Below are 14,687 nucleotides of genomic sequence, written 5' to 3'. Positions count from 1 at the left end.
AGTTAAGCAAAAACACAAAACTAAATTTGAACAGAACCTTAATAGCAGACTTTTTAAGTATGCTATACAAACAACGATAAATAAAAACGAGAAAGACATAAGTGCTATGAGGGTTATATATTGAAATACTCAACATAGCGACTGAAAAAATAGAAGCAGATAACCACAGCTGCAAAACACAGCAAATTATAATTAGAATAATCCACCTATAAAAAAATATAATTATACGCTAAGGCGTAAGCCATAATCACATGAGATTTCGAGGATGGGATTCCTTATAATGTTTTGGAATTGATCTAGCTCAATTTTTTAAAATTACTTTACAATCGAATGTTTACTAAATATAGTTCGCTTAATTTCCACTAGGAGGAACTACTGTTTCCTGGATTCCACTGTTCAAGGTCAATATGTGTGACTAATTTTCTTTATTGTTTGACCATTTTCTTCTTTACGTGTCATCTCCGCAACGGAGGCTGGCAATCATCATGGCTATTCTGATCTTAGATGCTGCCGCTCTTAATAGTTCAATTGATGTGCATCCGTACCATTCCCTCAAGTTACGCAACCATGAGGTTTTTCTCCTTCCTATACTTCTCTTGCCCTGGACTTTCCCTTGTATAATTAATTGAAGAGTGTAATTCATTTTTTTTTAGTACTCATTGTCATGATGATTGTACTAGAGATATCCAATTGGATCTTTAATGCAGTGGTTTCTCCTTGCCTTTTGCATCCTTATGCAGTTGACCATTTACTTGATTTATTCGCCTCTGGTGCTAATTTTTTAGCCAGGACAGAAGAATGCACTTACACTTACTAACTCATCCGCCCGAAGCCGTTGGTCAGTAAGTTGGTATTGCTTATACCGGCAATCGCTTAGTGGAATTTTCGCCATATCTGGCTACCCTCACTTAGTTTAGCCTCCAGACCAATGCAGTTGCCCGGGGTGTGGCACGTGGCACCATAAGTAAGAGTTAGTTGTCATATCCCTTACGCTCTCGAACATAAATGATTTTAAATATTGAGTTAAAATTTTAGGATAATGTTAGTTTATGCCTTGATAAGAAGTAAAATTTTTCGCATAATTTTTAAAGTGACATTTGACAGGATTCAAGGGCTAGCACAATTATGTCATACAGTAGCACACAGATAACTAGCACAATTGTAATAATGAAACCAATTTGAGAAAAATGAAACCAAGTTTATTGAATAAAGTTATTTGCAATGAAATTGAACAAAACAGTTTTGTTTGTTACTTAAACAAAGATAAACATCACACTTACTACACCTTATTCTTGATCTACTTTGACAGGTTTCTAGACGACATGTGTTAGGATTTTTTTGATTTTAATGAACAGGCCAATGATCAAACATATCATACCTTTTGTCACGACAGGGCATTAAAGCGTACTTAACCCTTTTGATACTGGATTCTTCTATGTTATCTTCATTGTCTCTTTCTGGTCTTCTGGTTTTTGTTCCTTCTTCTTCTTCCTATGCCGTCTCCATTAACGGAGGTTGGCGACCACATTTTTAAAAGCTTCTCTGTCTTTTGCAACGTGGAATAATTCGTCTACAGTCATGTTTGTCCAGTCTCGAATATTTTGCAGCCATGACTTCCTCTTTCTACCTATTCCCTTTTTGCCATCGACTCTACCCTGCATGATGACCTGCAGGAGTCTTGCGGGGTTTGCAGTCTTGCGTACTTTTATCGTTCTCAACAATTTTTTGTCCCGACTCATTCTCTCAGCACTTCCTCATTGGTGACCCTGGCAGTCCATGGGATTCTCAACATTCTCCGGTATATCCAAAGTTCAAAGGCTTCAATCTTTTTAACTACTGTTCCACAGATCAAAAATTCACCCAAATTTAACCGAAATTGTAGCAGGTCCAAGATATCTTTTGTTTTGTATTTATTGTTTTTACAATCTTTTCGATATTCCATCTAGCTGTTAACGATGGATAAATCAAATAAGTGAAGGATAGTTTTAAAAGTCCATTTACGAGTTTTAAAAAAGGTTCTGTAACATTCAATCATTTGATCGCATACATCGACACCTCCCAGCTTTTCATTAGTTACTTCGACATGTTTTTTTTCTTGTTTGTCCCATCTCTTGATGTTTTGTAAAGGTTTTACTCCAAAAGCCGTGGAAGCCATAATTACGGATTTATTATCTTTTCATTTTGTCAAGCATACCTTTTTGTCACTTCTTACGTATTCTTCTGACTAACCTCTTTTCATTTCTTTGTCTTTTTTAAATACACATCCCTTTGTTCCGTTTGGCATAATTGTTCCCGTTCCTTCTATTTTCAGTTCAAGCAATTTATCAAATAAGGACAAAGTCGAAAAATATCTATCAACGAAGACGCAACTTTCCGGAGGCAAGGTTTCTACTAGGCGAAGAACGACCGACGGTCCTAAACCGAGTTCTTTATTTTTCAGCGGAGTCAGAGAGTAGAAGTACTCTACGGAGGCACAGAAGTACTGTGCTACAAGATGTCGTCAAAACAAAATTTTTTAGGCCAATAGGTCTCGGCGCTTATTTTTAAAAAATTGTCGTATTGGAAATCGGCCCAAAAAGGCTATCATTTGTTCATCAACTGAAAATGACGTTCCATTTTAGTCTCTGAATTTCTAAACATCTTTTTCTTACTCTATCTTTTTTTTGTTGTTTTATCTCTTCAGTTACCGATAAATTATCTAAAACGTGAAAGTTTGTGCGTTATTTGTAAAATCTGTCTCGATTCATTACATCAGCTATGATTGGTAGTCGGTACTTTACACTCCAGTAAAGGTGTATTCTGGGAAACTTAAAACATCCCATGACCGCATGCATACCAAAAAATTGTTTGATTTCTTCGGGACAAATATCTGGTTTTATTTCCTTGCCAGTCTCTTGCAAATAGTATTGCGAAGTTAGTTTTGATCCCATTTCAAAAAAATCATCATCTGAATATCGACTGAAATAACCAAATGGACTCGTTGGAAAAAGGTCGTTGATATCATCAGTCCCATTGGATTTGTCCGAAATATTCTTGCTTGCGAATTAATCTTTGGTCCATTTTATGCCTACGGAAGGTAGATTTTTGCTCGTAGAAGGTTCAGTATTTTCCTCTTCGATGTTATTTTCCTCATCAGACTCTTCATTAGCGATGTTTGGCTCAAAATAATCATCATCATAGTCGCTTTCAATCTCTAAATCGGACCCACATTCATCTATCAGTTCATAAATTTTATCCGGATTAGTTCGTCCAAGTTAACCTTTCTTGTATCTCCTGCAACAAAAAACATAGCTGGTTCTGCCTGTTTTTTTTCTCGATTTTTAATGTGTTAACTCCCGAACCCCACAATTGTGATCTAGCGCCAAAAGTAACTCATAAGAACATAACCTTTAATACATTTAATCATTTTTGTACGAAACTTAGTGAAACTAAACCTATTTAAAGCAATAATACCTATCAAACATGTTTTAAACTGATTCTTAGTAAAACTTACTATTTTTTGCCATTGCAGTACACACAAGTCTAAATTATTACGAAATACGTCCGTTCATACTCTAATCACGTCAAAGAATGAGAAGGGACGAAGAGAGACGAACGGTACCGATTCAGCGTGACTACTCACACCTAGCACAGTCATGTCGTGCGGGAGCGATTAGACTCACACAAAAAACAGCATTTGGTTTAGACTCACACAATTGTAATATCATGGAGCATAAGGGTTATGAGGACCAGTTATCAAGAACCATCTCCCTCTATCGATGTGGTCGTTCCGATAAAAGGTGCTACCTCTATAACACAACTCTACACCCTGTTTGACCATCTTCTTCTTAGAGTGCCATATCCCTACGGAACGTCGGCGACTACCATGCTTATAATATTTTTATACTGATCTCGGTCTTGCGCTACGTGTAGCAATTGGTCCGCTGTCAAACCTGTCCACTGCCGCAAATTCCTCAACCAAGAGAGTTTCTTCCGTCCTATCCATTTCTTTCCTTCGATTTTACCGTTGAGAATTAACCGAAGGAACTCATATCTTGGTCCTCTGATTATATGTCCAAGATATTCTAGTTTACGCCTCTTAATAATATTTAATAGAGTTCGTTGATGTCTCATTCTTCGAAGAACTTCTTCGTTTCTGGTTCTGCTAGTCCATGGAATTTTAAGTATCCTTCGATACAACCACATCTCAAACGCCTCGATTTTATTCATGATATCGGCGTTTAAAGTCCAAGTTTCACATCCATACAAAAGTACAGACCACACGTAACATCTTATAAACTTTTCACGGATTTCCAAATTTAATGAGTTATTGGATAATAGAGGCTTGAATTTTTGAAATTAGTTTCTTGCCTGTTCAATTCTACATCGAATTTCGAAGGATGGATCTAGATTTTGGGTAATCCAACATCCAAGGTATTTGAATCTCTGAACTCTCTGCAGCGGTTGTTGGTTTAATATCAGTTGGGTTGCGCCGATATCCACTTTACTGGTCACCATGTATTTAGTTTTATCAATATTTATCGACAGTCCCCAATTTGTGCATTCCATGTCAACTCTATTGATTAGCTCCTGCAGATCGTCGATGTTTTCAGCTAGAATCACAGTATCGTCGGCGTACCGTATATTGTTAATTATATACGAAAATGGTTGCGTTTCGATTTAATTTGAGTTTCTTACCACTCCCTGACACGTGTTTCTGGGTCTTCCCGTCATCAGAGAGAGCTTGTAAGAAAACGCAATGTTACTCGACGCAATCTTACTCGACGCAATGAGTACAAGAAAGATGGTAATTTATATAAGTAAATTGTTGATGCATAGTGGAATATAAATATTCCCAGCATCGCTCTTAATGGCTTGATTAAGCGTGAGTATACAGTTTACTTTAATTGCTATCGACACATTTAACTTCATTTATTGTTAATTATTTCTCCTCCTATGATAATTCCTTTTTGATCTTTTAAAGCTTCCCTAAATAGATTCTCAGAATACACGTTAAAGAGGGTGGGAGATAGTATACAGCCTTGTCTTACGCCTCGTTCAATACTGATTGGCTTTAATTCTCTGTTGTTGGTATTAATAATGGCTGTTTGGTTGCAGTAAAGTTTGGCAATAAGTTTGATGTCTTTCTCATCTAGTTGGATGCTCTGCAAGGCGGTAATTAGTCTGGTATGCTGAACGCGATCAAATGCCTTTTCAAAATCAATGCAGCACATATATACGGGTTTTCTTACCTCCCAACATCGTTGAAGAAGTGTTTGCATAGAAAATAGTGCTTCTTTAGTTCCAAGGCATCTCCGGAACCCAAACTGCTCTTGACTAATTATTTCTTCGCACTTGTTGTTAATTCGATTTAGAAGAATATGCAACAGTATTTTAACGGCATGGCTCATTAAACTAATGAGTCTACAGTCGCTACATTTCTTAACGTTTGGTTTCTTAGGTAGAGGAATAAAGATCGATTTTAACCAGTCCGATGGAATTTCACTGGTATCATATATTTGATTGAAAAGTACAGTGAGTTCTTTTATGTTGTCATTTGAGAGTAATTTTAGCCATTTGCTGTATATTTGATCTGGTCCACTGGCTTTGTTGTTTTTGGCTTGGTGTATGGCTTTTTCCACTTCACCTTTTAAGATTGATGGTCCTGTATTTGCACTTAAGTTAGGTAGTGATCCTCGATCATCCTTAAATAATGCTTTAATGTAGTTTTCCCATTCCTCCATTACTTCGTCTTCTAGGGATAGTGCATGACCTTCATTATTCTTTAATGTTATGGGTGTATTTCTTTTGTGTACTGTAACTTCTTTTATTTTCTTATGTGTGTTAAATTCGTCATGTTTTCGTTGGAATTCTTCTAGTTCCTCACATTTTGCTTGCATCCATAACTCTTTGGCTTCCCTGATTTTTTTTTTCGAATCAGATTATGCTTTCGTTTATACTCGAGTTATTTCTATTTTTAAGCTGTCTTCTTTCGTCCATCATTTCGATTATTTCATCTGTCATCCATGCTTGCTTTTTATAATGGGTGACAGTTCCACTTTGCGTTGCTGTATCGATGATACCATTCTTTATGTTATCCCATCTTTCTTCGACTGTTGGTTTATTGTATACTTGTGTGATGTTGTCTCGAATTTTTTCGTTCATTGTCTCTTCAAAGTGATGTTTCAATTCTTCTTTTTTTAGTTTTTGTCTATCGTATTTCTTTGTAATGGAAGGATTTTTGATTGTCTTTAATTTTAGGTTGATTCTAGATGCCAGTAAATTGTGATCGGTGGCTGCGTCGGCACTTGGATATGTCTTAGTACATTTACATGAGTTTCGAAATCTATTGTTAATCATGATATAATCTATTTGGTTACGCATTACACTACCATGGCCATCTCTCGGTGATATCCATGTATAGAGACGTCTTTTTGGTTGTTTAAAACATGTGTTGGTGATAACAAAGTTTTCCTCTTGGCAGAACTCTACCAATCTATCACCTCTTTCGTTTCTTTCCCCAAGACCGAATCCTCCAGTAACTCCGGGAGTTATGTCTTCTCCTACTTTAGCGTTGAAGTCTCCCATTATTACACAAATTTCGTGTTTTTTTGTGTTATTTAGTGCTTGCTTTAATACATGGTAAAATTCATTAATTTCGTTGTCTGTACTGTTACTTGTAGGAGCGTATACTTGTATTAAGTTTATATTAATCTTACTTTTAATAGTTATCATCATTATTCGCTCTGAAAGAGGAACAAATTTGTCAACCAGATTTTCAAGTCGTTCCTCAAGAATTATAGGAACACCATTTTCATGAACGTCATCCGTTTTTCCGGAGTAATAAGTAATATAACCTCCACTTTTTACAGTTCCCGATCCGGTCCATCTAGCTTCGCTAATTCCAAGGACCTACTTGTTTGACCATAAGTTTACCAAATCTATTAATTTGGTTACCATTTTAGTAGTACACATTTTCATCTTCTTTAATTTTATTTCGTATATTTATTTTACGAGGAACAAAATTTTATAAAATATTAAACTACACACTTTCTATACTACTATACAAAAACTATTATAAGTAGACAGTTAATTAAAGAAACAAACAATTAAATACACTGTCTAAAGTCACGTATAAGAATGACCAAAAAGGTTAAAATTCATAATTAAAGAAGCAATAACCTTTAAACTTTTTTTAAATCGTCGACCAAATCAGTCGTTTTCCTAACGGACATTCACGCCGGACCTGAACCTCATACATATTAGCCTATTTCGGGTGTTATTAAAAACACTAACCTATGGGCACACCTATGGCACGTTTGTAACGGTACTAACGGTACCAAAAATAGTATCCGAATGTTACCTACGCTCTGCGATCTGCGATGGCATTCTTTCGAAGATTCTTAACGAGATATCGATACGATTTTATATTTTGTAGTATGTATTGTTGCGTAATATTGTTAACGAAATAAATAATTGTATGGATTGTTGTTTTCGTTAAATACTTATATTATACTAAAATTATAATTAAGATTATTTTTTTCTCTTGATTTTGTATGACTGTGGACCTTACGGTCCATTTGGTTGATTTCATTTTTGGAAAAAATCCTTTCATAAACCAGGTTTTTTTGGAATTCTTTCTTAATTTCTTTGTAATATTTACCTTTTTTAATGTCTTTATCTTTTTTCCACCTTGCTTTCCAAAGGTGCTTAAAAGATTGACTGCCAGTCTCTTTTTCCTTGCATTGCCAACGAGTCATTTGAGTACTCAGTCCAGAAGATAAGTTCAATTATTGAGCGCGTCACTCGGCTGGTACATTATATATGGAGAAAGTTTTGACCTCAGAAAACCGTTCCATGATTTTAGGCCGTAGCTACAATGTACGTTGTACATCGTATTATACTTTTTTTAAGGTTGTTTATCAAAGTGTAATAAAAACGCTTTCTTAGCTTAAATATTTATTTAACAAGCAAAACACTTTGTCCACACACGTGGAGTCTCCTTTGTGCTGTTTGTATTCCATGCTTGGTAATAATATCCCTATAGCATTGGCTGCAGCGGTTTCTTTTAAGACATTTTACTAAATTGTGTAAATTATTAGCAGGCATTACATAATCGTATTTAATGAGCATATCTTTGATAATTTCCTCTCTTTTAGTACATTTAGTAAAATATCAAAGGCAACTTTTTGGTACCATTTCAATGACCTTGAAAATGAATTATACGAATTCATTTGATCCGATACATCTATGAAGGATTTTAGTGCACTATATTCTACTACAACCTGCGGTTTAAGTTTGTCTTCTCTTCTTTGTATCACATTCATTTTTGGAAAAAATCCTTTTTTCAACCAGGTTTCTTAGGAATTGTACCTTTTTTAATGTTTATTTTATCTTTTTTCCACCTTGCTTTCCAAAGGTGTTTAATGTCCTTTGTTGTACATTCATATTTTGTGTCTTCAGATTGATATACGTCTCTTTTAGTTAAGACATTGGCTGTTTCATTGCCCAGTATTCCACAATGACTCTTATTTTAATGTCTTTTTTTTTGTTGTTTCAGCTTTGGAAGATATTTATTCGAACTCATTCATATCACCGAACTCAGCAAAATTTAATGCTGAAGATGATCAACTGCCAGCTATTCGAACTTCTGAAGCAAAGGATATCTTCGAAGAGACGTCTCGTGTTGCTAGATCGGCATTGAGAGACGAACCTTTAGATAAAGAGGACCACCAAGTTACTTCATCCGCTCATAGAGTTGCAAGATCTATGGACCACATTTTATCGAGTACAGCGATTGCAGATGATTATAATTTATATAAAAATGTAGACGAAGCTTTAGAAAGTAACGATGTGGAATTATCAGGAAGACTTGCTGGTTATATTCAACCTTCAAAAACGGTATGTATGCAAATTGTTTCGATATAATCGTTGTTTTTATTATTCAAAGCGTTTGTTGGCGAAACATATTCAGATTAAATAGTGGGTTGCCGATTTTATGAAAGCTTTCTCTTTTATTTCTTTGTTGATTGGCTTGTTTACGTTTTTTAATGTTTCGACATTTTTTGTATTGTCCTTTTTTATATAAAAATCAAGTACATTTTAATAGCATTATAAGAGAGTGGGATAAAATAATAGGGACAGGTAGGTATACAAATCAATCAACATGCACAAATAAGACCAATACTTTTTGTCGATTATTAGCTGATAATACAAAATCTTGAAAGTGAACTACAACGAACTATCAAGTGCGTAAGAATTTTAATGTAAAAATATCGATCAATTATACAAAGTAGTGGCGTTTGAACGTAAAGTGAGTAAAGTTATTTTCAGTTAACTTTAAATTAAAAATAAACCAACATGATAAAAACTATAAACCATAAAATACAATATAAAGAGACTACACGACGAAAGTATAAAATACTGTATTAGAATTGCCTAAATCAAAAACTGTGTAACAGTTATCTTACGTCTGATACCCATTCATATAACATAATCATAAATTAACGTATAAGGGAGAATCGGCATCTTTTAAATAAATGATTAGAGACAATAGAAATAAAACTTGGGATTCAAAATGCATTGAGACTGACTACTGAAGGGTCAAAATCAAGAGAAGCATGAAAAGTAGTAAAATCTGTGGAGGGGAGTGGTGTAAAAAACACGTAAAATGAACATTACACAGAAAAAAGAGAAAAGTAATCTACATTATCCCCTATATGTGTTCACGTTCAATGAGAATATATTAATGTAAAAGCAGACGTGATAGAAAAGCACTAAAATTCATGAAAATTAATAAGGCACCAGGGCCCAAATGTATAGCGGCAGAATTACTAAAGAATGGAATACCCAAGTTGACGTCCTATCTGAAAGAGTTATTTACGAGATATTTAAAGAGGAAAGAAATTCCAAGGAGTTTGAGAGAAGCATGGATTACGCCCATTCTATCATCTATCTCGTTCTATCTTTGTTGCCACTAATCTTTAAGTGTACACCAATGGGGAGAGTTTCTGCATGTAATAAGATGTTTTGTATTTTTTATTTCCTCACTGTCACCTTTTACATCATCGCCTATTTCCCCCCATTTTGCCATTTTATTGGAGATTTTAGGTTATAATCCAACCCCCAACCGGTCCAACATTGGACCAAACCAAGAGACTGGTGTAGAAACTACAGATGCGTCTCAGTGACCAGCATCTTTTGTCGACTATATGGAAAAATCTTTAAAAAATTTTATTGAAGAAGAGTATGTGCTGTATGAAATAAAACAAAAAGCAGGATTCCCAGCTGGTATATCATGTCTTGATCATATTTTTACTATAACTCAACTAACTGAAACAAAAAGAGAAACGAAATGGGAACCAAGAGATCTATCTCTTATTTGTTGATCTAACAAAAGCATACGATACAGTACAGTAAAAAACTATGCTAAGTCCTGGAAAATTCTGCAATAAATGTTCAGATTATTACAGCAGTAAAGCAACTGTACAAATAAGCCACATTAAAAATTAAAGTAGGAACAACCCAATCCATTGCAAAAAAGATTTTTTCTCTGGAATGGGCGTACAATAGAATGAGGAGAATACTTTGTATAAACAAGACGTAGAATAAATGGCTAAAATGTTATTTAAAGAATATGAAGAATGGGAATCAGAAAAATGGGAATACGTGCTTGGCAGGGGAAGGCGATGGATAAGGATGATTGGAGAGAAATTCTTGAGAAGGCAAGGACGCATGTAAAGCCAGAATGATGATGATGGTGAATGGGGTCTATAAGTGAATCGGTGAAAAATAGAATATATGTATGTGCGTTGGAAACCCAACAGGAAACTTTATCACAATTGAGACCACTGTAATTAATGCTTGTAGAGAGTATACATATTTAGGTACAACAATTAACCATAGCGAAAGCACTAAAAAAGCAACGAAACAAAGAATAGTAAGAGAAAAAAATGTTATAGAATGTCTAAATTCATTTCTGTTGTGCAAAGATATATTTCAAATTTTTAAAAATATCATACTGTATGAATGCGAAACATGGCTGCTAAACAAATCCCTAGAATGCCGCTTATTGTTCTTAAAAATGGACTTCTGGTGAATATCTTCAAGAAAATCAAGACTGGAAAAAATACCCAACGTTCCAATGTCCAAAGAATGGATAACAGACTACTTCCTAAGCAAATAATAAAATGGTACCAGTTGAAAAAAGGAAAAGAGGAAGACCTAAACGGACATGATTAGGAGACATTCAAAGAAAGGAATCAGAGACAACTTGTGGCTATCATTGTTCCTCGGATTAGTTAATTGGTTTAGCATTGTCGAAATATAATGAGTATTTGGCAGATTACCAGTCGAAATTAAGAATAATAGCGGTGAGAATTTGTAAAGCACTAGTCTAAATTAAAAATATTGTTTGTATGGAATATAAAGAAACTTTGCAGAGCACCGGTCGAAAATAAGACACTGAAGAAACGAGAAATACAAAAATTAACCAGAGATATTTAAGATAATTATAATAATCTTACCTAATTAAACAAGGGGGTCTCCTGACGAACAGAAGTGGTGTTACACCTTCTTTAGCTGTAGACGGGAAATGACTAGATCTGACAATTTAGCTGTATTTATAGTGTCAAAAAACTACCAAGATGAGTTAACGATTTTGGGGATTACGTTCAACTAAAGTTGAACAGAGTGGTCGAAAAGGTAACGGTGCTCTTTGCGACATTTTACAAGGGATTATTTAGAATATTTCAAAATAAATATCCGGGGCTAACGGAATGTTCTTATTACTGCAAAAACTTGCAAAGTCGTTATAAAAAATATTGTGAGAAATAATTGAATATATGGAATGTCTCACCAAATTATAAAAATATAGAGAAAATAAACAAAAATTGAAAAATTGAAGCTTTTTGACACAAGACTAAACACTGACACTTCGGAGAACAAACTTTAAAAATGAGAAGAAATTGCAAATGATTGGAAATAATAATTTGTAAATAACGTTACAAAAACCAAAGAAATAAAAAATGCGAATAAATAAGGTAACAATAGATACTGAATTTGGAAGATATGTAGATGTAGTCAAGTATATTGACACCCTTTTAAAGGTCGTTTTTTTAATAATTAAAAATGAATTACGTAACTTAAAAACTGCTTACAAGTTTTTAAAGATTCACTTAAAATTATAAAATTTCGTCACACAAACCGGCGCTGTTAACGAAGCATATGGGCAACTGTCTGGTCACGTTTTTAAATTATAAAATTATTCTATATTATACAGAATTTTTACAAACGCCATTCACAAATCAAAACCGTTATACTCTGGGACTCAAATTTTGTCCTTTGACATTGTAAATTTGTATCATAAAAGCAAATGTAATGTAAATTTTGCACATTTCGTTTGGCGCAAAGGACAGAAAACAATAATTAATAAATTATTTACACTGAAGTAAAACACTTCTAGTGAAAAATCATATATATTAAAAAAATTTTAAACGATGGTATACAGCCAACCACTGGGATTTTCTCTTTTATTAGTTAATAAATAAATATTTTTGTTCATGACCACCAGACTTACTTTACTTTTTCGTGTCTGGATCCGACTACAGTTTTTCTGCCCAATATCGGGCTACGTCTACACCCTTTGTCTTTGCGAGCCATAAATCATCGAGGGTGCACTGTGATGGGCAAAGTCTGCATACTCTCAGGTGCTTCACGTTATGTATTTCCCCACATTCACAAAGTGCGTCGCTGTCTGTCTTGATGCTCCATTTAATGAGGTTCTGTTTTACAGGGGCAACACCTGTGCGTATGCGATTGAGTGTCCGCCAGGTTCTCCAGTCCAGGTTCATTCCATTAGGTCGTTCTGGATGTAGGGGAAACAGTTCGGGTGGTTCAACGCTGACATTTCTCATAAACATTTTCCTTGATTTAAGTCGGCTGATTCCTGGCGGTTCGTCAAACCCGTATAATCGGTGCCTTTCATCGAAAGTTTGCCTGAACTTCTCCACATATTGTGAGGCGCGTCTACGGTCATCTGGTGATGCGAATGCAGCTACCCGGTACAGTAGGGGTAGAGGGGTAGGCTTCATACAACCGGTAATTATTCTACATGTTTCATTTAACGCCGTGGTGACTTGTTGGGCGTGTCTAGATCTACCCCAGACGGGACAAGCATATTCCCCTGTTGAGAAACATAAGGCCTCAGCTGTTGTCTTCAAGACCTGGGGGTTTGCACCTCACTTGCTCCCTACAAGTTTCCGGAGAAGGTTGTTTCTCGTAGAAACCTTTTGTCTTGTGCTCTGACAGTTGAATTTATACGTTAGTGACCGGTCTAGTATTACTTCAAGATATTTGGGCCTATCAGTATATTTCAAGCGTTGTCTCTCCCAAAAAACATTCAGTTTTACATGCGCCAGTTGGTTGTTGAGATGGAATGCACATACTTGGGTTTTAGTAGGGTTTGGCTTTAATGAGTTTTGTTTGTAGTAAGTTGACATCATGTTTGAAGCTTCTTCCATTGTCGACTCTACTTGTGTGACTGTTTTTCCCTTTACGGCTATACCAAGGTCGTCAGCGTAGACAAAACTCTCAGTCTGAGGGTGCATTGGTTGGTCGTTGATGTAGATGTTAAATAAGGACGGCGTCAGAACGCTTCCTTGAAGTAGGTCATTTTTTTGGGTTCTCCGTCTGCTCTTCTTTCCATTTAGCACAACGTAGAAACGTCTATTACACAACAGTGATCTAATGATATTTACCAGGTTATAGTCAAGCACAGTGTTTATCGTATCATAGGCCGCTGTGAGTTCTATCAAGGCTACTCCCACTATCTCTTTCTGCTCAAATCCCTCCTCTATGTATTCTATTAGGTTCAGCACTTGGCCTGTGCATGATTTACCTGGTCTGAAACCTGCTTGTTGTGGGTTTTGCATCTAATGTTTCCTGGATGCGGTTTAAAATGAGGCGTTCATACAATTTATACAAATGGCATAGCAGATATATCGGACGGTAGCTACTCGGTAGTTCAGGGTCTTTCCCAGGTTTCAGAAGGGCTACTACTTTTGATTTACGCCACAGTTTTGGAATCTGGTAGGTAGAGCGACAGATGTTAAATAGATCAAGCACCCATTTTCTCGCTTTTTGCCCGAGGTGTTTTATTTGCTCTGTTAGGATTTCGTCCACCCCAGGTGATTTTCCATTTTTCATACAGTCAATACCATTTTTGAGCTCTTCGATGGTAAATGGGTTTCGTAAGAGAGTTGTTTCCTGGGCTTGAGTTCTTATAATCTTTGGCGTTTTGCAACGATTGTTTGTTTTGCCATTCAGAAGCAGTTGGTGGACTATCTTATTTGGCGTTATTGCATATAGCTCTTTCATCTCTGTGGGATCACCATTTAGTTTTTTTATCATATTCCAAGCCTGCTTACTACTGTGCGTCATATCCATTTTATTTAAAGTCTCACTCCACCGTTGTTGTCTGGAGGCACTTAGTGTTTGCTGCAGTCTCTCCCCTATCTCTGCCGTAACTTCGCTAAATGGGTCTTTACTATATTCTTCGGAATATAGTAAAGACTTACTTACTTACTCTTACTATATTCTTCGGTGTACTTTGTCATAATGTCTTTTGCTTCATCGTTCAGACCAGATATATAATGTTGTTGACATCCTCTGAGTATGTGTTTACATGAGATTCGTTTTACAAGTTTGAT

At 35.5% G+C, this 14,687-nt stretch overlaps 1 protein-coding gene across 1 annotated transcript in view; it reads left to right on the top strand.

Annotated features, from left to right (window-relative positions):
- pwn (calcium-binding EGF-like domain-containing protein pawn) overlaps positions 1 to 14,687 on the top strand; it is a 69,853-nt gene that overhangs the window by 19,089 nt on the left and 36,077 nt on the right. Inside the window, exon 2 of the mRNA XM_072534216.1 lies at positions 8,540 to 8,880. Within this exon, the coding sequence (XP_072390317.1) occupies positions 8,540 to 8,880 (341 nt within the window). The remainder of the gene's footprint in view (positions 1 to 8,539; positions 8,881 to 14,687) is intronic.

Source organism: Diabrotica undecimpunctata, chromosome 6, assembly GCF_040954645.1.
Source record: "Diabrotica undecimpunctata isolate CICGRU chromosome 6, icDiaUnde3, whole genome shotgun sequence".
Classification (NCBI taxonomy): domain Eukaryota; kingdom Metazoa; phylum Arthropoda; class Insecta; order Coleoptera; family Chrysomelidae; genus Diabrotica; species Diabrotica undecimpunctata.
This window is presented reverse-complemented; position numbering and strand designations above follow the sequence as displayed.